At 47.0% G+C, this 25545-nt stretch overlaps 1 protein-coding gene across 1 annotated transcript; it reads right to left on the bottom strand.

The window, feature by feature from the left end:
- Positions 1 to 5155: 5155 nt before the first annotated feature.
- Positions 5156 to 9731, bottom strand: LOC122385906. The gene is made up of 2 exons (XM_043374534.1): positions 9522 to 9731; positions 5156 to 6580 (listed from the first exon to the last, which is right to left on the bottom strand). The coding sequence occupies exons 1-2, from the start codon at positions 9525 to 9527 to the stop codon at positions 5351 to 5353; spliced, it is 1236 nt and encodes a 411-aa protein (XP_043230469.1). The 5' UTR covers positions 9528 to 9731; the 3' UTR covers positions 5156 to 5350.
- Positions 9732 to 25545: the final 15814 nt, after the last annotated feature.

The following is a 25545-nucleotide window of genomic DNA, read 5'->3' as shown; positions in this document are numbered from 1 at the left end:
TAGCCGCAGCCTCGGGTTCCAGATGTGTGCAACTTACCCCTTACCCCTTAATCGGCCCTTAAAGGAAGGGGCGCGTCAAAAGTGCCTCAAGGGTTCGTCTGATCGCCAAAATAAGGGTCGCAATCGATTCCTCGGGTCAATATCTAGCCGCAGCCTCGGGTTCCAGATGTGTGCAACTTACCCCTTACCCCTTAATCGGCCCTTAAAGGAAGGGGCGCGTCAAAAGTGCCTCAAGGGTTCGTCTGATCGCCAAAATAAGGGTCGCAATCGATTCCTCGGGTCAATATCTAGCCGCAGCCTCGGGTTCCAGATGTGTGCAACTTACCCCTAACCCCTTAATCGGCCCTTAAAGGAAGGGGCGCGTCAAAAGTGCCTCAAGGGTTCGTCTGATCGCCAAAATAAGGGTCGCAATCGATTCCTCGGGTCAATATCTAGCCGCAGCCTTGGGTTCCAGATGTGTGCATCTTACCCCTTACCCCTTAATCGGCCCTTAAAGGAAGGGGCGCGTCAAAAGTGCCTCAAGGGTTCGTCTGATCGCCAAAATAAGGGTCGCAATCGATTCCTTGGGTCAATATCTAGCCGCAGCCTCGGGTTCCAGATGTGTGCAACTTACCCCTTACCCCTTAATCGGCCCTTAAAGGAAGGGGCGCGTCAAAAGTGCCTCAAGGGTTCGTCTGATCGCCAAAATAAGGGTCGCAATCGATTCCTCGGGTCAATATCTAGCCGCAGCCTCGGGTTCCAGATGTGTGCAACTTACCCCTTACCCCCTAATCGGCCCTTAAAGGAAGAGCGCGTCAAAAGTGCCTCAAGGGTTCGTCTGATCGCCAAAATAAGGGTCGCAATCGATTCCTCGAGTCAATATCTACTATCTAGCCGCAGCCTCGGGTTCCAGATGTGGGGCGCACTTTTGACGCGCCCCTTCCTTTAAGGGCCGATTAAGGGGTAAGGGGTAAGTTGCACACATCTGGAACCCGAGGCTGCGGCTAGATATTGACCCGAGGAATCGATTGCGACCCTTATTTTGGCGATCAGACGAACCCTTGAGGCACTTTTGACGCGCCCCTTCCTTTAAGGGTCGATTAAGGGGTAAGGGGTAAGTTGCACACATCTGGAACCCGAGGCTGCGGCTAGATATTGACCCGAGGAATCGATTGCGACCCTTATTTTGGCGATCAGACGAACCCTTGAGGCACTTTTGACGCGCCCCTTCCTTTAAGGGCCGATTAAGGGGTAAGGGGTAAGTTGCACACATCTGGAACCCGAGGCTGCGGCTAGATATTGACCCGAGGAATCGATTGCGACCCTTATTTTGGCGATCAGACGAACCCTTGAGGCACTTTTGACGCGCCCCTTCCTTTAAGGGCCGATTTAGGGGTAAGGGGTAAGTTGCACACATCTGGAACCCGAGGCTGCGGCTAGATATTGACCCGAGGAATCGATTGCGACCCTTATTTTGGCGATCAGACGAACCCTTGAGGCACTTTTGACGCGCCCCTTCCTTTAAGGGCCGATTAAGGGGTAAGGGGTAAGTTGCACACATCTGGAACCCGAGGCTGCGGCTAGATATTGACCCGAGGAATCGATTGCGACCCTTATTTCGGCGATCAGACGAACCCTTGAGACACTTTTGACGCGCCCCTTCTTTTAAGGGCCGATTAAGGGGTAAGGGGTAAGTTGCACACATCTGGAACCCGAGGCTGCGGCTAGATATTGACCCGAGGAATCGATTGCGACCCTTATTTTGGCGATCAGACGAACCCTTGAGGCACTTTTGACGCACCCCTTCCTTTAAGGGCCGATTAAGGGGTAAGGGGTAAGTTGCACACATCTGGAACCCGAGGCTGCGGCTAGATATTGACCCGAGGAATCGATTGCGACCCTTATTTTGGCGATCAGACGAACCCTTGAGGCACTTTTGACGCGCCCCTTCCTTTAAGGGCCGATTAAGGGGTAAGGGGTAAGTTGCACACATCTGGAACCCGAAGCTGCGGCTAGATATTGACCCGAGGAATCCATTGGGACCCTTATTTTGGCGATCAGACGAACCCTTGAGGCACTTTTGACGCGCCCCTTCCTTTAAGGGCCGATTAAGGGGTAAGGGGTAAGTTGCACACATCTGGAACCCGAGGCTGCGGCTAGATATTGACCCGAGGAATCGATTGCGACCCTTATTTTGGCGATCAGACGAACCCTTGAGGCACTTTTGACGCGCCCCTTCCTTTAAGGGCCGATTAAGGGGTAAGGGGTAAGTTGCACACATCTGGAACCCGAGGCTGCGGCTAGATATTGACCTGAGGAATCGATTGCGACCCTTATTTTGGCGATCAGACGAACCCTTGAGGCACTTTTGACGCGCCCCTTCCTTTAAGGGTCGATTAAGGGGTAAGGGGTAAGTTGCACGCATCTGGAACCCGAGGCTGCGGCTAGATATTGACCCGAGGAATCGATTGCGAGTCTGCGACCCTTATTTTGGCGATCAGACGAACCCTTGAGGCACTTTTGACGCGCCCCTTCCTTTAAGGGCCGATTAAGGGGTAAGGGGTAAGTTGCACACATCTGGAACCCGAGGCTGCGGCTAGATATTGACCCGAGGAATCGATTGCGACCCTTATTTTGGCGATCAGACGAACCCTTGAGGCACTTTTGACGCGCCCCTTCCTTTAAGGGCCGATTAAGGGGTAAGGGGTAAGTTGCACACATCTGGAACCCGAGGCTAAGGCTAGATATTGACCCGAGGAATCGATTGCGAGTTGCGACCCTTATTTTGGCGATCAGACGAACCCTTGAGGCACTTTTGACGCGCCCCTTCCTTTAAGGGCCGATTAAGGGGTAAGGGGTAAGTTGCACACATCTGGAACCCGAAGCTGCGGCTAGATATTGACCCGAGGAATCGATTGCGACCCTTATTTTGGCGATCAGACGAACCCTTGAGGCACTTTTGACGCGCCCCTTCCTTTAAGGGCCGATTAAGGGGTAAGGGGTAAGTTGCACACATCTGGAACCCGAGGCTGCGGCTAGATATTGACCCGAGGAATCGATTGCGACCCTTATTTTGGCGATCAGACGAACCCTTGAGGCACTTTTGACGCGCCCCTTCCTTTAAGGGCCGATTAAGGGGTAAGGGGTAAGTTGCACACATCTGGAACCCGAGGCTGCGGCTAGATATTGACCCGAGGAATCGATTGCGACCCTTATTTTGGCGATCAGACGAACCCTTGAGGCACTTTTGACGCGCCCCTTCCTTTAAGGGTCGATTAAGGGGTAAGGGGTAAGTTGCACACATCTGGAACCCGAGGCTGCGGCTAGATATTGACCCGAGGAATCGATTGCGACCCTTATTTTGGTGATCAGACGAACCCTTGAGGCACTTTTGACGCGCCCCTTCCTTTAAGGGCCGATTAAGGGGTAAGGGGCAAGTTGCACACATCTGGAACCCGAGGCTGCGGCTAGATATTGACCCGAGGAATCGATTGCGACCCTTATTTTGGCGATCAGACGAACCCTTGAGGCACTTTTGACGCGCCCCTTCCTTTAAGGGCCGATTAAGGGGTAAGGGGTAAGTTGCACACATCTGGAACCCGAGGCTGCGGCTAGATATTGACCCGAGGAATCGATTGCGACCCTTATTTTGGCGATCAGACGAACCCTTGAGGCACTTTTGACGCGCCCCTTCCTTTAAGGGCCGATTAAGGGGTAAGGGGTAAGTTGCACACATCTGGAACCCGAGGCTGCGGCTAGATATTGACCCGAGGAATCGATTGCGACCCTTATTTTGGCGATCAGACGCACCCTTGAGGCACTTTTGACGCGCCCCTTCTTTTAAGGGCCGATTAAGGGGTAAGGGGTAAGTTGCACACATCTGGAACCCGAGGCTGCGGCTAGATATTGACCCGAGGAATCGATTGCGACCATTATTTCGGCGATCAGACGAACCCTTGAGGCACTTTTGACGGGCCCCTTCCTTTAAGGGCCGATTAAGGGGTAAGGGGTAAGTTGCACACATCTGGAACCCGAGGCTGCGGCTAGATATTGACCCGAGGAATCGATCGCGACCCTTATTTTGGCGATCAGACGAACCCTTGAGGCACTTTTGACGCGCCCCTTCCTTTAAGGGCCGATTAAGGGGTAAGGGGTAAGTTGCACACATCTGGAACCCGAGGCTGCGGCTAGATATTGACCCGAGGAATCGATTGCGACCCTTATTTTGGCGATCAGACGAACCCTTGAGGCACTTTTGACGCGCCCCTTCCTTTAAGGGTCGATTAAGGGGTAAGGGGTAAGTTTCACACATCTGGAACCCGAGGCTGCGGCTAGATATTGACCCGAGGAATCGATTGCGACCCTTATTTTGGCGATCAGACGAACCCTTGAGGCACTTTTGACGCGCCCCTTCCTTTAAGGGCCGATTAAGGGGTAAGGGGTAAGTTGCACACATCTGGAACCCGAGGCTGCGGCTAGATATTGACCCGAGGAATCGATTGCGACCCTTATTTTGGCGATCAGACGAACCCTTGAGGCACTTTTGACGCGCCCCTTCTGTTATTGCCATACAGGATCTAAATGGCGTTGCGTTCGATACGAATCAAACACCAAACACATTTCAACTCTTAATTTATACTGGCGATCATCTCACAAATTATACATAGAATTCATCTGAAGCGATTCTCGATCGCTTGATTCGGCGTCACTTCGTTCGAATTTCTTTCGCTTCCTTCGATCGTTTTCGTTTCGTTTTCGTTATCGTTCGATCGTTTTCGCACTTCAATTTCATAGTTTCGTGTTCAATTGTTTCCAAGTTTGCCTACGCCATTTTCGTTTGTTTCCTCTTTCTTGTTTTTCTTTCTTTCTTTATCTTAGTAAGAAAATTAACCTCACTCTCATTCTATCTAAAAGTAAATTCCGGATTCGAAATAAAACAAACTTTTTGAGATGGCAATAACTGCAGACAAAACTATCAGCCCGAATGCATATTTTCTCAAATGTTTGCGAATAAAAACTCCAGAGCTGATGATGGCGCAATGCCGAAAGCTTCTCAAAAAGTTTGTTTTATTTCGAATCCGGAATTTACTTTTAGATAGAATGAGAGTGAGGTTAATGTTCTTACTATTTGTTACAATGTCTCTCAAGTTAGCGTTGAAACATATTCTTTCTTTATCTTTTTGAATTTTTGTTGATTTTAAGATGCATCTCACGCATTTTAATGACACTCAGTAACCTCTTGCAGCCAGATTTTATCTTGTGTTTCGGGGGATCCCTCACTCCAAAATAAGCAATAAATCGATGCTGTTGCCGCAACAACACCCTCCCCTTGAAACCTCTGTCCCTGAGGTTTCAACCTTGTCATATACTGTCAGATCAGTTTCACAATCTTCGTCACTGGGCGCTGCAGCGTTGTGCCCCGGACTTGCAGTTCCACAGAGCGAACCAATCCACCAGCGCTGTGTTTCACCCTAAGTACTCGACCCAATGGCCATTGACCTCGTGGGACGCTTTCGTCAACCAATACCACAATATCGCCCACACCTAAATTTGGCTTAGCTCTACTAAAATGGTGTGGCCTAGCCTGGAGCAATGGCAAATATTCGCCCCGCCAGCGTTTCCAAAACATATCCGCGTAATAAGCTGCCTGCTTCCATCTCTTACGACTGTTGCTGTCTGTTTTGTCAAAAAGATTGACGGGAACGAGGTCGTACCCTGCACCAGCGAGTAGCAGGAGGTTTGGAGAAAGTGGCTCAGTGTCAAGGTGATCAGTGGAAACTGGTGTCAGTGGTCTGCTGTTTATAATTGCCTCAACTTTGCACATGAAAGTCACCAAAGTCTCGTTTTTCATTGATGTGCTGGTTGTCATGCCTTCTAAAGGTCTTCCCAAAGACGAATGATATCTTCGCTTGCAAAACAAACACGTGCTCAAACCCCTTCGTACCGTGGCATTTCTTTCCAAGAACCACATTACATCTTGCACATCAGCCAAAACGTGTTGCCGTCCAGCGTGTCCCAGCCTTTTGTGCACATCTTGCATGAGCATCTCTGTGTTCTTCTCATGGGACAACATTATGATGCGATGTTTCGCGTTATAAGCAAGGTCAGCATTCTGTAATCGTTCTCCAACGCAAGATACAATTGTACAAAATAAAATCACTAAAATCACAAAATAAAGAATGTTCGGTAATTTGACATGATCGTCCGTTAAGTGCAGAGGGACGTTGTACTGACCACCTTTGTACGCAACAGAACTTTCCACCTTCCTCATCCACAAACGATCTGCGGCGGACAACTCTCTTTTCGTGCAATGCAAATGTTCCGCGTATTTATGGTTGTTTGATGACTTGCTCATTTCTTCCAGAGATTCACCTTCAGTGACAGTTGTCTTGCAAACCGTTGTAACGTCAGGTGGGCCTGCCGTCTGATTCAAACCACATATTACCCATCCGAATCTGGTCAGCGTCGCATACGGGCTACCATTGACACTTGGGATAACCCTTAATGGCTCCATTGCCAAAAATGCATTAGCACCCAACAGCAAACCAACTTCTGAAATTTCTGGTTGGGGTAAAACGATATCCTGCAAATGATCCCACTCCTCCAAATCTTCTGCTTTGGGAAACTGGCCTGCTTCAACTGGTAAGTTTGGTAGTGTATATAGTACTGGTAATGACAGATGATTTTCGCCCTCCAAATCCGTAATAGACAGGCCAGCCACTACTTGAGTCGGTACGGAAACGGCCCGATTCACTGTCGTCAGTGTCAGCTGGCGACCGGGCAAATGTCCTAAATTAAGCTTGTGCATAAGTGACGTGGATATGAATGAGTGCGTCGACCCGCTATCGAGAAAGGCGAACGTTGTGCAGTGGCCTGATGCACTCTTAGCCTTTACAGCCACAATGGGTAAAATGGCTCCACACTTCTGACTTCCCGTTGAAATGCGACACGAAGTGACCTTAGCCCCATCAGCTTCGCCTTGTGTTCCCGGCTGTTCTTGAGGCGGCACGCCTCGCAGATTCCCTGGACCATCGTGTTCGTGTAAAGCAGTTGGATGACTTCGATTGCACGTGCGACATCTTGCCGGTCTCCGGCACAAATTTTGCCTGTGACCTCTGCGAAGACACCCAAAGCAAAGCGAGTTTCTCATCACAAATGACTTCTTTTCTTCTGTAGACATTTCCTTCAGCTTAGCACACTCGGGGAGGTAATGCGAGTTGTCCCCGCAAAACAAACATGTCGAATAATCATGTGCTTGTGTCGCTGACACTAGTGACTCTTGATTTTGTACCATAGAAAATGATCCATTAATTTGCTTCTTACCGTTTCCTCGACTGCCATCGTACATGTGCTGCCCAAAAGATGCGTTTGTAGCGACTCTCGCCTCTTTCATGACAAATTCGACTAGGTCTTCAAAAACTGCGGAGCGCCCATGAATTTCTTCGAGATCATCAACACGCCTGCGCCATCTAGGGGAGAGCGGGGCCAGTTGAAACACGGGGTCAGATGAAACATGGCTTTATTTTCAAAAGTATGCAACATATGGCGTTGCCGACACCACTGCGCATCCGCGCTCGACCACTTCCTTTGTCAACGGCGTTTGGGCGGCAAACGGACGGTAATTTTGATTTGACACTTGTTTTTGTGTTTTTGAGGGGGGTTTGGGAGAAATCGTTTTTATGAATATTTTGTGATATCTCATATACCTTTGTTTGCTGAAAGAAGAACTCCTGGCTCCGGAATAACACCTTATTTGGCCCTTCATTCAGCATGATGTCGTCCCTCCAACTCGTTTGACATGTGCTTTACGGCGCGTGCGAGATGGCGGGAGCGGATGGGGTCAATTGAAACGTTTCTCTGAGGGTCAGTTGAAACAGGGCCACAGGCCGTTTCAATGGACCCCGGTGACCTTTGCAATGGTTATTGTTCAGGGGCTTTAAACATTAAAGGAAATAGTCCACCTTTGAAATGAGCTTTTAAACTGAAATAGTAGATTAATAGAGCTCATTTTTTGACCTCTTTTTCTCCAGCCTTTTGCTTGAAAGCACACTATAGCCTGAGATATTTCTCATTATCCTCGTCCGCCCATTTTACCATAGTCTATGTACTTTATGTCACCTATTATGAGGAACTTTGCACTTTTAGCTTTCCAACGACCTATTGAATGTAGCATTTGGAAAAGTAAACCGGACAAAATATCTCCTTAAGAAAGTGGCCTTAAAGAGGAAAACATCCCATTGTTAAGGATAGGTGCAATTGACCCCATGGGCTGGTTCAATTGACCCTCGCATCGGGGTCATTTGAAACGGGCGTAGAGCTGTTATATAAGCATGCGTTTGGCACCAAAATATGTTTGAAACATAATTTTACATATCTCAAAATGAAGCCAAAAGAGCATATTTTTTCATGGCATTGTGCATTTTTCGATATGACAACTAGATCTCGCTGTGCATGTCAATATATAAAAAGTGGTTCAACTGGCCCCGCTCTCCCCTATTTAGAAGTGAGCTGGGGAGTTTTTCTGTAATATTCCGTAACGTTCGCGGATCACTCATTAAATGGCATGCATTTCCCAATGCATTTTTACAGCTCATCAGAAGAAGCGCAAATTTGTCCAAATCTTCACCATTTTCAAATTCCATCCGTTCTTCGTCATTAATTTTATCCATGAACGCCGCTGCAATAGTGCTCGGTTGACCATAACGTTTGCGTAGAATTTGCATTGCCTGCTCATAGCCATCCTCAATATACATACAACTGGCAACGATAGTGTGCGGTTTGCTTCCACTAACCAAATTTTGTTCTAGATAATGCAACTTTTCACTGTCGTCTTCTAGCTTAGACGCAATCTTCATCTCAAAACTGCGAATAAATTGTGCAAACTGAGTAATGTCACCGCCAAATTTCTTAATTTCTATAGGAGGAAGACGCATCAATGCTGCCGTTCTTTCTCTTTCTGCCTTCAGCTCAGAATGCACATCATCTCGAGAACCTTTTAGATGCCGTTCGTTCAGCGGTAAATGGAGGCTGGGCTGTGAGCCGAGGGCCTTATCTGTCTGCGTTATGTGTGACTGTTGAATTGGGCACTGTGTATGTGTATGTGGTTGGCTCGCTGGTGCTGGGCTTACGCCGCCATTTTGACTCGTATAAGCCTGAAATGCCTGCTCCCTTGCAGCTAACTCATTTATGGTTGACTGAAGTTCTAATAATTCCTGCCCGTGACGAAGTTCGGCTATTTTACTCTCGATATATTGTTTATCTCTCAAAGATCGCATTTTTTCAACAAGTGCAGCCCTATCAGCTGCTTCTTCTGCGCGCCTAAGTTCAGAATTGGCTGAATTACGACTAGAGGACCGATTTGACACAGTTGATCTAATCTGGGATGCACTATCATCTGGCTGAATTGCAACATGCTCTGATTGAGACGCAGAAGTGCGTATCTCTAAGGCGTCGCATAATCGTTTTAGAAGTGTTTCCTTATTGCCTTTACAACTCATACCCCGAGACCTTAAGATTGTTTTAAGTTCTGCAACCTTCAGCCCCTCCATAATACCTACTACCGAAATTTTCACAATTAATTTAGGAAGACTTTATAACTAACACCTCTGGACAACCCACGGGACGAAGCACAGGGTGAAACACAGTCTGATCGGATATGGACGCCTGTAGCCGTAATGTCAATTCACAATGGTTTCTTCTTGTGCTCGTTTGAAGACCTTACCTCCTGTACAGACCATAGGTAGCCAGACAAATCATTGCATTCTTGATACATGTGAACTTAAAATACTTAGTAAAATCAACAAGATGCCGCTTGTGGCTCGTTAAAACAAAATGTAGCAAATCAAGCAATCGTGTTTGATCACAGTATCATTCTCTTCTGAATCTTGGGAGTTTGTCACTTGACAATCTTGCTGTGAATATCTTTAGTTCACGTAAATGGGCACTTCGAAACTGTTAGGGGAAGCCGGGGGAAGCCCGGGCGCGGGGGAAGCCCGGCCACCCCGTTTCCGGCTAAATTATTCACAATAAAATGCTCAACTGTTTGTCCTTTCAGCGTGGCAGCTAAGGTAACGCGAGCAAAAAAGTTAAGGCCGACAAAAAATGCATATTGTTAAAGTTATAGCGCAAAAATGATATTTTAAGGGTTTTTAGCTAAAAAGTGAGATGTGTTGCACTGTTAATGTTATACCATACAGTACTAATATTTATACGAATGTTATGTAAGGACCGTTTAAGTGTTTGTATTGAGGGGTGACGAGGCAGGCTGGCTTAAGTATGACATTTTTTCGAATATCGCTGTTCTAAAATAAAAATTAGCACATTGGGGTAACCCCGGGCGAGTGGCCAAGCTTACCCCCAACCGAGAGCATGGCCACTAAACCACTGTTTTCCATGAGATAATAGGTACTGAGCATGTTTGGTTTACACCTAGATCAAAGATAAATTTCGAAAATAAACATGTTATCATAGACAAAGCCAGTCATGTCACTTAAGGTCAACTAGGGTCAAACTACGTTTTTGCAGATAACGCGACAGACAATGAAGCTAGAGCTTCAAAAATGGTGTCGTTGTGTTCTTCTTCATCAGCCGAGTCGAATGATATGCAATATGATGCATTAAGGTAAAAAGAAAAATAAATTTTAAGGAATTTTGAAATACACATTTTTTGTCAATTTTGCATCACGATTTTCATCGACCTGTACTGTATATGTAGTAGACGCTAGCTTAAATACCAGTAGTGACATAAACTCTAAGATGTCCAGAGCTAATTAGTACCTTAATATTTCACTTTCCGTTAATATTTGGAAAACACATAATGGTTTCATCAACTCGTTGTAAAGCGCTGGGGAGGTGGCCGGCGTTACCCCTATGCCGGGCTTACCCCAGAAAAATCAACACTTTTTTGAAACTCGATTTTCTCAACCTTATACTTATTCCACGAAACCGAATTTTTGGGAAAACACGGCCAATGAACTTAGCTAGCTAGCAGGATGTCAACATTTTATACAGCACGTATGGTATGTAATAAAAATCAAAAAGAGCTTACTATGCCGGGCTTCCCCCGGCTTCCCCTATTGCCATACAGGATCTAAATGGCGTTGCGTTCGATACGAATCAAACACCAAACACATTTCAACTCTTAATTTATACTGGCGATCATCTCACAAATTATACGTAGAATTCATCTGAAGCGATTCTCGATCGCTTGAATCGGCGTCACTTCGTTCGAATTTCTTTCGCTTCCTTCGATCGTTTTCGTTTCGTTTTCGTTATCGTTCGATCGTTTTCGCACTTCAATTTCATAGTTTCGTGTTCAATTGTTTCGAAGTTTGCCTACGCCATTTTCGTTTGTTTCCTCTTTCTTGTTTTTCTTTCTTTCTTTATCTTTTTGAATTTTTGTTGATTTTAAGATGCATCTCACGCATTTTAATGACACTCAGTAACCTCTTGCAGCCAGATTTTATCTTGTGTTTCGGGGGATCCCTCACTCCAAAATAAGCAATAAATCGATGCTGTTGCCGCAACAACATAAATTATAATGCTGTTGCTAATAAATCGATGCTGTTGCTTTAAGGGCCGATTAAGGGGTAAGGGGTAAGTTGCACACATCTGGAACCATGGGCGTAGGAACGGCTGGAACATTGTGGGTGCATGGGTGCAGAAATCCAGCCATGGCCGGTGAAGCGGGGGGGGGGGGCACACCCGAGCGAAGGCTCGTTACGAGCTTTGAGGGTGTACCATGTCGAAAAGGTACCAACCGATAAGTGCATTTGGAAGCATTGACCCTCGCATGTGTAGGGGGGTCGGATGAACCCCCCCCCATGGTTGTTCGCAAATAACTCGCGCAAAAAGCGGCCGATCGCGACGAAACTTTTAGTACCCTCGAGTTGATCAGTTTTACACCTACTCTAAAAATTTCATGACCCTGACCCAAAAGACCTTTGACCTGTGACCTGATTCTCGAGACCATGTTCGGCCGGAATCGCGATTTGGCGTATGTCAGCTCACATTATCCGCGGGTTTCCAGTCTTTTTGTGATTGTAGACGTCCAAACATGTGAAATGATGTTTTTCCCATGCATCACGGTGGGTGTGAAGATAACCTGAAGGTCAGGTCAGGTCACTGACCTTTGATGACCTCGGCTCACTTTTTCGAGTTTTACATGTTTCTAGGGAGTTTATAGGGCTGATTTCGAATTTTGCATCCATTTGAACGTTTACGAAGTAGTTTTAGTGCTTTCGTGACATGCTACGACGCCGTCAGTGGTAGTTGACACCTACTATGGATAGCCGGTAGGACGCCTAATGGTTGACCTGACCTGACCTGACCCGATCTGGCCTAAATGCATGAAGAAATCATCTGTGATCAAAACTAACATCAGATATTTGTGATCAGCACCCCGAAAAACCCGATAACAGCTTCACTTTTACGCAGTTCTAGCAGGTCCCGATTTTCCCGACTTTTCAGGAATATTGACCTTACCTGGAAGGTCAACCAATTAAGTAGGACCTTAAAATTGGGTATCATCGGCTTCCTCTCGTCACGGGCAACACCCTCGTTTTTCCGCGAAGCTCTAGCTCGATCAGGGGCCGAACGCCAGGGGGTCCGACCGACCCCCTCCCCCTCCCCCTACACATTAGAAGCTGGAAAACGCTGCACACATTCGAGGGCTAATTGGTATTGTCAATATTGACTACCGCAAAAAGTAAAAGCTGCCAACTTAGCCATTTTCGAAGATATCGGGCTAAAATTTTTGACAGTGGGTCATCGGTTCGGTATGTGTTCAATCACATGCTCCATTTCCCTTTTTTCAGCACAAATGTAAGTTTTGAAGACCATCACTGATCACAGTAGCAAATGCTTCGAAAGATGGATAGTAGGCAACATATCCTGAATTTGCCGTGCTGCATGGGAAGTATTGTTGATGAAAAAGGGGGTTTTGGTTCAGATTATTGTGGGTGCAGAATACATTGTCTGCACCCACTGGATAAATATTGTGGGTGCAGCTGCACCCTTGCACCCATGGTTCCTACGCTTATGTCTGGAACCCGAGGCTGCGGCTAGATATTGACCCGAGGAATCGATTGCGACCCTTATTTTGGCGATCAGACGAACCCTTGAGGCACTTTTGACGCGCCCCTTCCTTTAAGGGCCGATTAAGGGGTAAGGGGTAAGTTGCACACATCTGGAACCCGAGGCTGCGGCTAGATATTGACCCGAGGAATCGATTGCGACCCTTATTTTGGCGATCAGACGAACCCTTGAGGCACTTTTGACGCGCCCCTTCCTTTAAGGGCCGATTAAGGGGTAAGGGGTAAGTTGCACACATCTGGAACCCGAGGCTGCGGCTAGATATTGACCCGAGGAATCGATTGCGACCCTTATTTCGGCGATCAGACGAACCCTTGAGGCACTTTTGACGCGCCCCTTCCTTTAAGGGCCGATTAAGGGGTAAGGGGTAAGTTGCACACATCTGGAACCCGAGGCTGCGGCTAGATATTGACCCGAGGAATCGATTGCGACCCTTATTTTGGCGATCAGACGAACCCTTGAGGCACTTTTGACGCGCCCCTTCCTTTAAGGGCTGATTAAGGGGTAAGGGGTAAGTTGCACACATCTGGAACCCGAGGCTGCGGCTAGATATTGACCCGAGGAATCGATTGCGACCCTTATTTTGGCGATCAGACGAACCCTTGAGGCACTTTTGACGCGCCCCTTCCTTTAAGGGTCGATTAAGGGGTAAGGGGTAAGTTGCACACATCTGGAACCCGAGGCTGCGGCTAGATATTGACCCGAGGAATCGATTGCGACCTTTATTTCGGCGATCAGACGAACCCTTGAGGCACTTTTGACGGGCCCCTTCCTTTAAGGGCCGATTAAGGGGTAAGGGGTAAGTTGCACACATCTGGAACCCGAGGCTGCGGCTAGATATTGACCCGAGGAATCGATTGCGACCCTTATTTTGGCGATCAGACGAACCCTTGAGGCACTTTTGACGCGCCCCTTCCTTTAAGGGCCGATTAAGGGGTAAGGGGTAAGTTGCACACATCTGGAACCCGAGGCTGCGGCTAGATATTGACCCGAGGAATCGATTGCGACCCTTATTTCGGCGATCAGACGAACCCTTGAGGCACTTTTGACGCGCCCCTTCCTTTAAGGGCCGATTAAGGGGTAAGGGGTAAGAGCTAGGGCCAAATAAAGGTCATATTCTTGCTCCCCGTCCCCCAATTGACCTAATATGAGTTTTTTAAGCGATTCTGAATCCGACGCTGTATTCGTTGCTGTTGCTGACGCTAACTTCACGGACATCCATTTCTTAGCATATTGCTGCTCTTTTTTATCGCTAGAAAATTAGTTGGACTTTCCAATGACATCAATGGTTGAGCGATGTGTGTAGAGTGTCACCAACAATCTTCAAATGAAATTAGCCATTTTTACGTTGTAAAGGAATGGAGCACCCCTTGCGAGCATCAGGGGTGACGTCACTCAGGATCTGTCTCTGATTGGTCGGCGGGGGAGTGACTGTACCTTCTATAGATGGCCTTGAATATGCTAGTTTCTTGATGACTCGACGAAAACGTGAAATAACAAATGAAGAAAGTGTAGTGTACAAAATTCCCTGCTCGGGAGCTTGCAATAAGTCGTACATAGGAGAAACTGGAAGAGGTTTAGAAACAAGACTCAAAGAACATAAGCGCGACGTAAGAAATCACAATCGTTCAAATGCAATGGTCTTACACATCGAAACATGTGAAACTTTACCGAACTCAAACTGGAACCAGGCTGAGGTCATAGAAAAAGGAATGTCCAAATCAATACGAAAGGCTTTGGAAGCGGCTCACATCTCTTTGGAAAACACAGTGAATGAGAAGCCGGGCTTCTTTACATGGGCGAAATCCGGAGCAAAAATGGCGTTGAAGAAAACTAAGAAAACGTAGAAAGGAAAACGAAAAGGCATAGGCGCGGGAGCCGGGGGGGCAGTGGGGGCAGCTTGCCCCCCCAACTCTGGGACCGTGGGGGCGGTGCCCCCACAGCTTTGAGACGGAATACCACACTTTTTTTGCAAATGTTTTCTTTTTTTGTTGAAAAAGCCGAGGGGTGAAAAATAAGTGGCCTAAAACCGGTGAGAAAACTAGATTTGGGGGTACCCTAGGTTGATCTCTATTATGGTGTGCCCCCCCAGTCGGAAAGTAGTTCCCGCGCCCCTGCGAAAAGGAGAAGAAAAAGAAGAAAAAATGAAACATTTAAGAATGAATCTCGAAAGGATATACGACTGAACGACATCTGATAACAGTTATGCCCGACAATTGTACTGTGTATGTTTGTATAAGAGAAAAAGAAGTGTAGTATATCAATTATCATCTTATCGAAAGGTCATGCTTTAAAAGTTGAACGTGTCAAAAATGTATATTTAGTTTTTTATAATCTCGAGTCTCATGTGCAGAATGGTTGAAAAATGTCCAGGTCATGTGTATTTTGAAAGTGTAAAAGATTATATTCATTAATTTATTAATGTATTAGTATCTCGGTATTGTCACTGACGAAGGCACCCTGAGGCCGAAACGTCTGGCTATTTAGAATATTTGCTTTTGTGTTATCATCGAAAGTGAATAAATATCACATATGCTAGTTTGTTAAAAATGCTCAAATCGAAAGAAATGGACGGTTGAGCGGTGCTCTATCAAAGCTGTACTTTGATGACACCCGCTGACCTCAGTCATGGATGATATAACACTGGATTGGTGTCTCGTGGAAATTAACATTGGGATCCGCGACATTGGGATCAGGCCTGCCATCTAGCGAGAGAATTATCGTAAGTTAGGAGCAGGTCGAGTGAACGCCATCTCTCAGCATTATGACACACGTGGGTGTGGTGTGTTAGTTGGCTTGAAGTGCATATTCCCACGAGTTGGAGGTAATCTTACTGGACCTGAGACGACAAAAAAATGTCTTAAATGCTTGAAAGCCATAAACGTCAAGCAGCCTTTAGGTAATAACGAAAATAAAATGCGTAAAACGGTCTGTATTGAAACGCCCAGTCCCATCGGCTTGCACGACCTTTTACATGGTCATTTACTCACAATGGTACAGCAGTTTGACAATATGTCATACATGTTTGGTAGGCTTATTCCTTCTTCTCCGAATTTCGCCCGATTTTCTTCATCTTAGTTGATGTTACGGCACGTGCCACGTGCCAACTTAGGGATGTCGAAATTGTTCCACATAAAGTAACTCCGCAATGGCTGGGCCCATGACAGTAAAACTTCTTCAATAGTTAGGCACCCAGTGGCCAATGCATTTCCATGTGTCACTACGGGGGTGCTACTGCACGTGCGCACGTGCGGGGTGCCGCTTCCATATCTCAATAACGGCTGGGCGGATAACACTCAAACTTGGTACACAAATGTCACATCGATGCTCGCACTGCATTGATCAGTGCTTACATTGGTGCAGTCATTAGGAAAACGATGAAATGAGATGCGTGGTGTTTATGCCTTTCTGTTCCAGCAGCTGATTGATCCGCAACAGGAGATCCCTGTTTGTGAAGGCTTCGTCTCCCTTTTCCATTCCTTGTTTAAATAACATAACAATGTACGAAGAAGATCACACAACAAAGTTGTTTTAGGCGGCTATCTTAGGCCACGGCTGTGGATTTGTGGTCAGAGCCAGCGGTTCTGTTCCGACTCGGAGTCGGTTGATTTTTAAAAGCTGTAGTCGGAGTATGAGTCGAACGTCACCGAAAAGTCATCGACTCCACAGACTTACCAGGGCTGCAGAGTCGGAGTCAGAGTTGGAGTCTGTGTGAATCGACAGTTCTGCCCGAAGGAGTCGGAGTCGATATTTGAATACCGGAATCGGAGTTGGAGCCAAAATCACTGAAATTTCATCGACTACGCAGCACTGTTTGGGTCCTTTTCATAGAGGGTCTTGAATGACATATTGAGCGGCAATGACGTTAGCAATTCCGTTTAACTTTTTTATTAGACTTATAGACAGTACTTACGTTCGTTTTGTTCTTTGATCGGACAATTTGTTGGATTTAGGCCAAGTAAAGACTCATGTGAAAAATAGCGAAAACGACACGTGCTGGCGAAGTCTCCAATAACTCCCTGTTTCACGATTTAATGAGGAAATAACATGGAACTGCTTATGTTATTACTGACCCTGTACATAAATCTATTAATTTCTTCGCTATTACTGACATATAAAGGCATAACCTTTTGAAAAATAGCACAACAAGCCTGCTACTACACCACACTCCCGTGTGTCACAATGCTATTCAGCGGCGTTCACTCGGCTTGCTCCTAACTTACGACAATTCTCCCGCTAGATGGCAGGCCTGAGCTCAATGTCGCAAAAAACTGCGAAGACACCAATCCATTATTATCTCATCCATGCCTCAGTGTTGACATGAACAAAATATGACCTGGGGACCTTGGAGGAAGCTATTGAGATTTGAGAGCAATGGATTGCTATTTTCTGCGCCTTGCTATCTGCTTAGCTTTTATAATCGGATGTGACCATAAAGCCCTCCGGTGCACCTTCCATGAAAAAGTTGGCTGAGATCCACGTCTGGGAGCGGGGTTAGAAGGCAGTCCGCAGTGCCATTTTTAGGTAAGATCAAATGTCAGGTCATCAAGGTCAAAAACGGTCCAGTTTTCCCTGTTAGACGTTTTATACCATTTTCTCTTACCTCGCAATCTAATGCCTCACACATAGGCGTCGCCAGAGATTTTCGGTTGGGGGGGGGGGGGGCAAAATCTACTTTTGTGTTAAATCTTGCCTTTCCCCAGTCGCTACTCACTCGTTTTACATATCATTCGACGCGCAATGGTGCGAGGAATCCGATGGTGACAAAGTTTTCCTTCTAGCTATGACATGTCATTTTTTACAGAAAAAAATCGAAATTTTGAAATTTCTCGACAAAAACGACCGGTAGAATTACAGAGGCTGCGATTGCCGACGCAATGCAGAGGGCCCCTGTGCAGACTTGTCGCTCATGATCATTACCCAGAAAAAGGTGAAAAACGCTCCATTTAATCGCATCACCCTGCTAAAACCTCCATTCACGCATGCATGCAGAGGTTTTACGTGAACTGCATAGGGCTTATCACTGCCGCCGGTTGTAGTTAAGTTGGGCATTCGGCGGAGACTGAGAGTGAATGTCGGAAGCGTTAATCGGAAATAATTCATTTTTGCTCCAGTGAGAGGAAGTGTTTTGTTCACTCGAGTGTGAACAAAAAGTTTCTCGTTATTCGCGTGAGGGGAAGCGCTGAAAACGGGAACAAAAATGTTTAACGGAACCAAAAGTTACGCACGGCATAGCGGCAAGGGATCCCTTAGAGCTAGGCTTGGGACCTCCATGCCATTTCAGGCCACTCATGATCAGTGTGGAATGTGGATTCTCAAAAGCCTGCTTAGGATCCCGGAGATCGGCGTGGGTCACCCCAAATATTCACGTGTAGGTATCAGGGCCTCCTCTAAGGATTTTTCACTGGGTGGGCAAAATTTTTCGCCGCTCCCCTGCCCAAGGGCAGATCCAGTCACTTGTTTTGGGGTGCAACAATTTTCACCTGCGACTGGGGGGGGGGGGGGCGGGTTAAGGCCTATGTCACTTTCACAGTCAACCAACTGTGCCATTTATAGTTTAACGTTTGTTGTGTGTGATATGGTATTTCGTGTGTATTTCACCTTATAGGTATGCCTATTGTTTACATTAGTGATATCAATAACGGAAAATCAGGATACCGATACCAAACCAAATGCCAACCAAAACCATGAAAAATACCGAAACCAAACCAACTTGGGAACATGAGGGAAATACCAACTTTTTACCGAATTCGTATCCTCTTATACATTAGCCGGATTCGTAATACCAACAAAATACCAACAACATTAGGATCAAAATACCAAATACCAAGTTGGTATCAGTTTGGTATCGGTATACCAAAAAGTTGGTGTCCGATTGACATCTCTAGTCTTCATACATTTTAAATTTTAAGAAGACTGCAAAAGTGCAGAGTTAAACTTACTATGATCGCTCCTTGAACCAGAAATCGAATAGGTAGGTGAGGCTCGCTGCCTCTTTTTAGGAGGCATGGTCAGCTTACTCTTGACGCGTCCTCTTGATCTAAATACGGCTTTTATTGACCTTAATCTACTTGTAATACATCCTTGGGCTTGTAGCGCGCTACCCTGCTGGTCCATGCCGGTCTTTGAGGGTCCCACACTGACCTCTGAGGCCCCATGCTGGCCTGTAAAGGCCCATATTAGCCTCTGAGGGCCCCGCACTGGATTCTGAAGACCCGATGCCGGCCTTTAACCATCCCCTGTATTGGTGTTTTTCCAGCCGCGAACGTAGGTACTCGTATAGGGGGGGGGGGGCGTTGGACCTCCCTTGCCGTTTCGCCCCTGATCGAGCTAGAGCTTCGCGGAAAAAAACAAGCGTGCTGCCCGTGACGAGAGGAAGCCGATGATACCCAATTTTAACCCTCGCCGGCACAGGCCATTGCCTCCTTCGGCGGCACGATCCCCCTTCCCTCGCGTTTGGCCCCTGATCAAGCTAGAGCTTCACGGAAAAAACGAGCGTGTTGCCCGTTACGAGAGGAAGCCGATGATACCCAATTTTAAGGTCCTAGGTTTGTTTGTTTGTTTGTTTATTCAGTATATTGCCAACGGGATAAGGCCTCCCACTAAAAGGCAAAGTCATCCGTATAAAACAATAAATACAAGTCGTAAACAGGATATTACACCACACGCATGATCACACTTTTCATCACCACGGACCTACTGTCATGAAAAAGGTCAACATGGGGACATCGAGCTATAAAATCATTGGCAAGTCGGGGCAGTCGGCAAAACATCCCGTTCTTGACTGAATTTACCCTGGCGACAGGTTCGAAGAAGCTGGCCCGGTAGCGAGTAGTTCTTGATGGCACACGAATGGAAAAACAACTTAAAAGGTACATGGAGTCACATCTGCTTTTAATAATACTATATAACAGAGTAATGTCATGCTGTAGCCTGCGAGATGTGAGTGATGGCAGCTTAAACAGCGCTAGCAGTCCGTCATATGAGAGGTCAGATGACATCCTTCTGTTCGCAGTGCGGTGAACAAGCCATAACAGGAACTTATGTTGTACACGCTCTATCCTGTCCAGATGTGTTTTTGCCGCGCCTGACCAGATCTGGGATCCAAATTCTGAGACAGAACGGACGTTAGCAAAGTATGCGGCCATGACGGCCCCTTCGTTCAACTGCCCATTCTTTCCATGACAAAACTGAAACGATTGCATGAGCACACCCAAAGCACGGCGAGCCTTAGAAACGATGAAATCGACGTGTGCGTTGAAGGACAGTTTGCTGTCTAAACTCTAAAAGCACACCAAGGTCGCGCATTGTGTCTACTTTTTCTAAAACTGTTCCATCGACGGTGTATACATATCGCACAGGGTTTCGTTTAAGCGTGACCGACATGGTTTTGCACTTTGATGCATTAAGAGACAGTTTCCATGTTTCGGCCCAATCTGAGATACGGTTCAGGTCATCCTGGAGAAGGATGCAGTCGTTGTGCGACCGCACATGTCTAGGTCATCGGGTGACCTTCCAGGTCAGGTCAATGACCCGAAAACCGGGAAAATCGGGACCTGTTAGAAAGTCGTAAAGTGTGGCTGTTATGTGGTTTTCCGGGGTGCTGATCACGAATATCGTGTTAGTTTTGATCAGAGATGTGATGTCTTTAAGCATTTAGATCAGGTCGGGTCAGGTCAGGTCAGGTCAACCGGTAGGGGTTGTGACGTGTATTCGTAATACGTGTCAACCGCCTCTGACAGCTTCGTAACATGTTACGAAGGCACCAAAACTACTTCGTAAATGTTCAAATGGTTGCTAAATTCGAATTCAGCTAAAAAAACTAGCCTAGAACATGAAAAACTCGAAAAAGTGAACCGAGGTCACCCGAGGTCACCAAAGGTCAGTGACGTGACCTGACCTTCAGGTGACCTTGACACCCACCCTTATGTACACTGTAAACCAAATCTACAAGTTGGCTCCTTGTTACAAGTTTGGTTCCAATTCGCATAGGCGTCACCTTGTCGATACCTTGTCGATTCACCAACCACAGGCTTGTTTGCCAACAAACTAACGGTTTGTCTACAAGTTTGGTTCCAATTCGCATAGGCGTCACCTTGTCGATACCTTGTCGATTCACCAACCCCAGGCTTGTTGGCCAACAAACTAACAGTTTGTCTACAAGTTTGGTTCCAATTCGCATAGGCGTCACCTTGTTGAGTACTAGTTTGGGCCTTGTGGACCTACCAACTTCTGGATAGGCATAGTCGTTTCCTTGTCGGTTCACCAACCCCTGGTTTGTTGATGAACTAGCCTTTGACTGGGCATTGCTAGCTTACGAATTGTCAACAAGTAAGTGTACTAACGCTCTGTTCGAACTTGTTCTTCCTTACAATCGCTTTGTTTGCGTTGATAACCTTAAGAACTTACGATTTGCGTTCGTTTTCAATTGCCACGATACTGAATCAGGAAATATTTTCGATACGGACAGGTTATTTTTTGGCTGCAAGTGGTGCACAAAACCATGACTGGCATCAGTTATTGCTCAAAGGCTTGCGCTGACAAGAAACGAAAAACTGATGGGTTATATAATCAATGAATGCATACACCACATCCATTCGGAAGTTTCTGGAATCATTAGTATTTATTACGGTCACGTAATTAATACTATTGACTGGAGACAACTCCGAGTGCATACCTATTTTCGAATGGATGTGGTAAATGCATGAGGTAGGTATACCCAGTAGGTATACCTATCGTGCACCGTCAGCATATAAGTCTTTGAAGCAAGAACTGCTGCGTATGTGGAAGAACATGGTTTTGTGCACCGCATCAAGCCAGAAGTATAACATGCCCGTATGACGAATATTTCCTGAACATTAAGCATAACAATCATGCAGTTGCACGATCACGCTGATAATTCGAATAAATCATGATCGCCAACCAGATTAGCTTTTACAGCCCATATATGTCCATCAGAGGCCTCTTGCACCAAACTACCTAGCTAGGTAAAATCGAAAAACTGGTTTCAGAATAAGCTTATCAAACGGTGGTAAATTTGTTTGCAATAGCTCAATACATAATCCTACAGGTGCTTGGTAAATTTAACCGGCAAATTGTCACATTTGAGTCTTGGATTGGGTACACGATGCAAAATAATCCAAGCATTGGTGCAAGAGGATTTTGAGAAGTATGCGCATCTGGCAAGAGGCCTCAGGTTAAAAATACAAAGAGTTGAATTAAAGGCAAATAAATGTATTTAAATATAAAAAAAAACACCGACCGCAAAACATCTGCTCACATGTGCATGCACACTGCACAGGTCTGGCCCTCTTACATTGCGCGCGCAGGGGAAGGGAGGCGTCTCGACCGCGGGTATAGGCACGATTAGTGCGTCCCGCAGGCCAGAGGGAGCCTCACTCATAGCACGAAAACCACAGTTCACATATTTCACTTTTTACTGCACAAATGCTGGAACAGCCCTCGTCGCTGCTCCAGGCTGCACGGCGGCCGCGCGACAACTGCTGGTTTGAAACCGCCGCGCCGGGGCCCGCTAACGGCGGGCGGCGACCACTGATTGGTCCGCCAAGTCTGACGTCAGGCGCAGCTGACCATGTGTATGCTGACCAGCTGACCAGTACAAGTTAGGCGGCAACAGGTTTCCAAAACTGGTTAAGAAACAAACGTTGAAACAAATGTAGAGTTGGTCTGGATGCTGAGAAGTTGGTGTGCATAGTAACTATTGACTCGTAGTCGTCACCTGACAAGCAATGCACCAGACAACGGCTTGTTTAAAAAGTATCAGTTAGTAAACATACCAAGAGATGATTGGTTATATTACACAAGACTTGTCAATTTGGTTTACAGTGTATGGGAGCAACATCAAATCACATGTTTGAACGTTTGAAATCACGAAAAGCTTGCAAACGCGAGCCGATACGCCGAATCGCGATTTCGGCCAAACATGGTCACGGAAAAGAGGTCACAGGTCGCGAGTTATTCGCAAAAAATCGAGGTGGGTCCTTTCGACTCCCCCCTATACGGGCGAGGGTTACCCCCGAGTTGCTGGGGGGGGGCGTTCAACGCCCCCACTTTTTTCGCTGGACCATAGCAAAAAAAAAAAAAAAAACGGCGCGCCGCAGGCGCGCCAAATTTTGGGTACCTGTAGGGAATTGATTGACGTTTATTGTGACAAAATTTCAAAAAAATCGTCTGGAAAATTTTTGACATATCGAGGTTTCAGTGACGTCATGATTTCTTGGTTTTCGACCAAAAACTTTATGGGTGGAGACTTCCACTGGCGTCCAACTGGCGTCTAACTGAGCAGACGTCCAAGTTGGCGTCTAACTTGGCGTCTAACTGTTGGACGGAGACTTCCAAGCCAGACGCGTCTAAATTTAGCTGTCGCCAGATAGACACAGCCGCCGTTCAGCTAGACGCGTCTATGACTTAGACGCGTCTAGCTAGACGCGAAATGGAAGTCTCCACCCTATGTGTTCAAAAAATCATAAAAAATCACAGAATAGACATACAGACATGCCGCCATTAGACTGACAATACCATGAACAATCAAATGGCTATCTTCGATTATTGATTATCGTTCCTCATTTTCCAAAATCTTGAACTGAATCTTGGCAATTTCTCATGACTACTTCACGACCATGCTACATGCATTTCTTAAATTGAACTTTTTGAGCCAAACACGTACACATATGATAAAATGAATGTCACCATCGTGTTCTACGCCCCAAATTACCCATAAAACATGTGTCACAGGCTGCGAATATCAGTTTTGATTTTCGGGGATATGTGCCTACCCGGTTGACCTGACCTTGACCCTGACCTATGCTTGACTGACCCCTACATGGAGCTGTCACTCTTGTAGGCCTTATATGATGGATTGTGCACCGTTTTGACAGAGTTTATGACGAGAGGCGCCCATTGTGAAGTCCCGAAGTCCATGCTACTGAAAGTCTGATTTCAGGTGTTTGACGTGACCTTGACCCGACCTCTGACCTCAAAATTCAACTTAAAAGTACTCATCTGAAGCGTCTCGTCGCGTTCTTTCGTTTGCCGCCTCGTTCGTTTCGCTGCGCATATTGGTTCTCGAGTTATCGGCTGAGGGCGTTTAACGCCCCCCCCCCCCCCCCAGCAAACGGTGGGTGGCGAAATACCCCAGCAACTGCCGGGTTAAGGACCTGCATCGGCTCTGAGGGCTCAACTTGGCCTTTTCTGGACTCTGGGGTCCAACACCAGCCCAAGCCTGTCTTTTAGGGTGGATGGGACCCTGAGGGTCCCATCCTTGCCTCAAGGACCCGCATTAGCCTTTGAGAGCCTCAAAGGCTAAAGCCGGCCTCTGATGGCCTCAAACTGCCATTTTCAGGCCCTGTACTGGTCTCTGAGGGCCTTAAACTGGCCTCTGAGGGCACAAACCGACCTTTAAAGGTCCCACACCGGTTTCTGATGGCCCATTTTCTGCCTCTGAGATCCAAGACTGACCCTTTTGTGCCTCTGAGGGCCCCGTACTGGCTTCTGAAGGATCGATGCCGGTCTCTGAGGACCAATGTCAGTCTTATAAGGGCCTCACACTGACATTTGAGGCCCACATTAACCTCTGATGGCTCCAAATTGAGGCCCTATTTAGTCCCCAATCAGCCTATAAGGTCTCTGATGGCCCTATTTTGTTGTGTGGCTGGGGACCCATGGCTTACACCCTTAGGCGTCACGCACTGGCCTCTGAGAGCCCACATCGGCCTCTGGGGTTCCATACGGGCCTTTGAGGCCGCTATGGCCATGGTCCCCTTAAGCTAGCACCGCCCCCCCCCTCCGAGAGTTGGCAAAGTTGCCAAGTTGCCCCCACCCCCAAACGCCAAGTCTGCTACCGCCCCTGCATTCAGATGCATCCATTGTAAAAAAAAAATAACCTGCACTGCAGTGATTGGGGGCTGGGGCACTGGCTGCTAGCAAGTTTTTTTTTTTCCGGGAAACGGAAGTGGTAGTTCCTACCGGACGTCTGACCGGACCTTTATTTTTGCATTTGCTTCTGGGTGGGCAAATCGACGCCACTGGGTGGGCAATTGTGGTGACTGGGTAGGCATTTGCCCACCCAGTGGGTATGTTAGAGGAGGCCTTGGTAGGTATGTGGTGCTTTAGGGCTTTCCGAGCCCAAGGTGGGGCCCTCAGAAGCCAGTGTGGGCGCCGGGCGCTAAGAGACGGGGCCCAGGGTGAGCCTGGAGCCCTCGGATAACGTAGGCACCATCTGGGTCTGTGTCAAATCCCTAAGGACCCTATTTAGGGACATAAGAAACATTTGTTGCGGCCCTCAGAGGGACACGTGAGTTGTGACCCCTCAGATGCCGGCCTGGGGCTAGCAAAGTCTATCTCCTCAAAAGTTCGGCTGAGCTATCAGAGGCCAGTTAAGGTTCTCAGAAATTTTCGAAGGCATCCTCAAAGATTCGTGTGGCCCTTCAGAGGTCAACGCATGTATAAGGTCCT

This window comes from Amphibalanus amphitrite, unplaced genomic scaffold (assembly GCF_019059575.1).
Source record: "Amphibalanus amphitrite isolate SeventyFive unplaced genomic scaffold, NRLGWU_Aamphi_draft 000235F_arrow, whole genome shotgun sequence".
NCBI lineage: Eukaryota > Metazoa > Arthropoda > Thecostraca > Balanomorpha > Balanidae > Amphibalanus > Amphibalanus amphitrite.
This window is presented reverse-complemented; position numbering and strand designations above follow the sequence as displayed.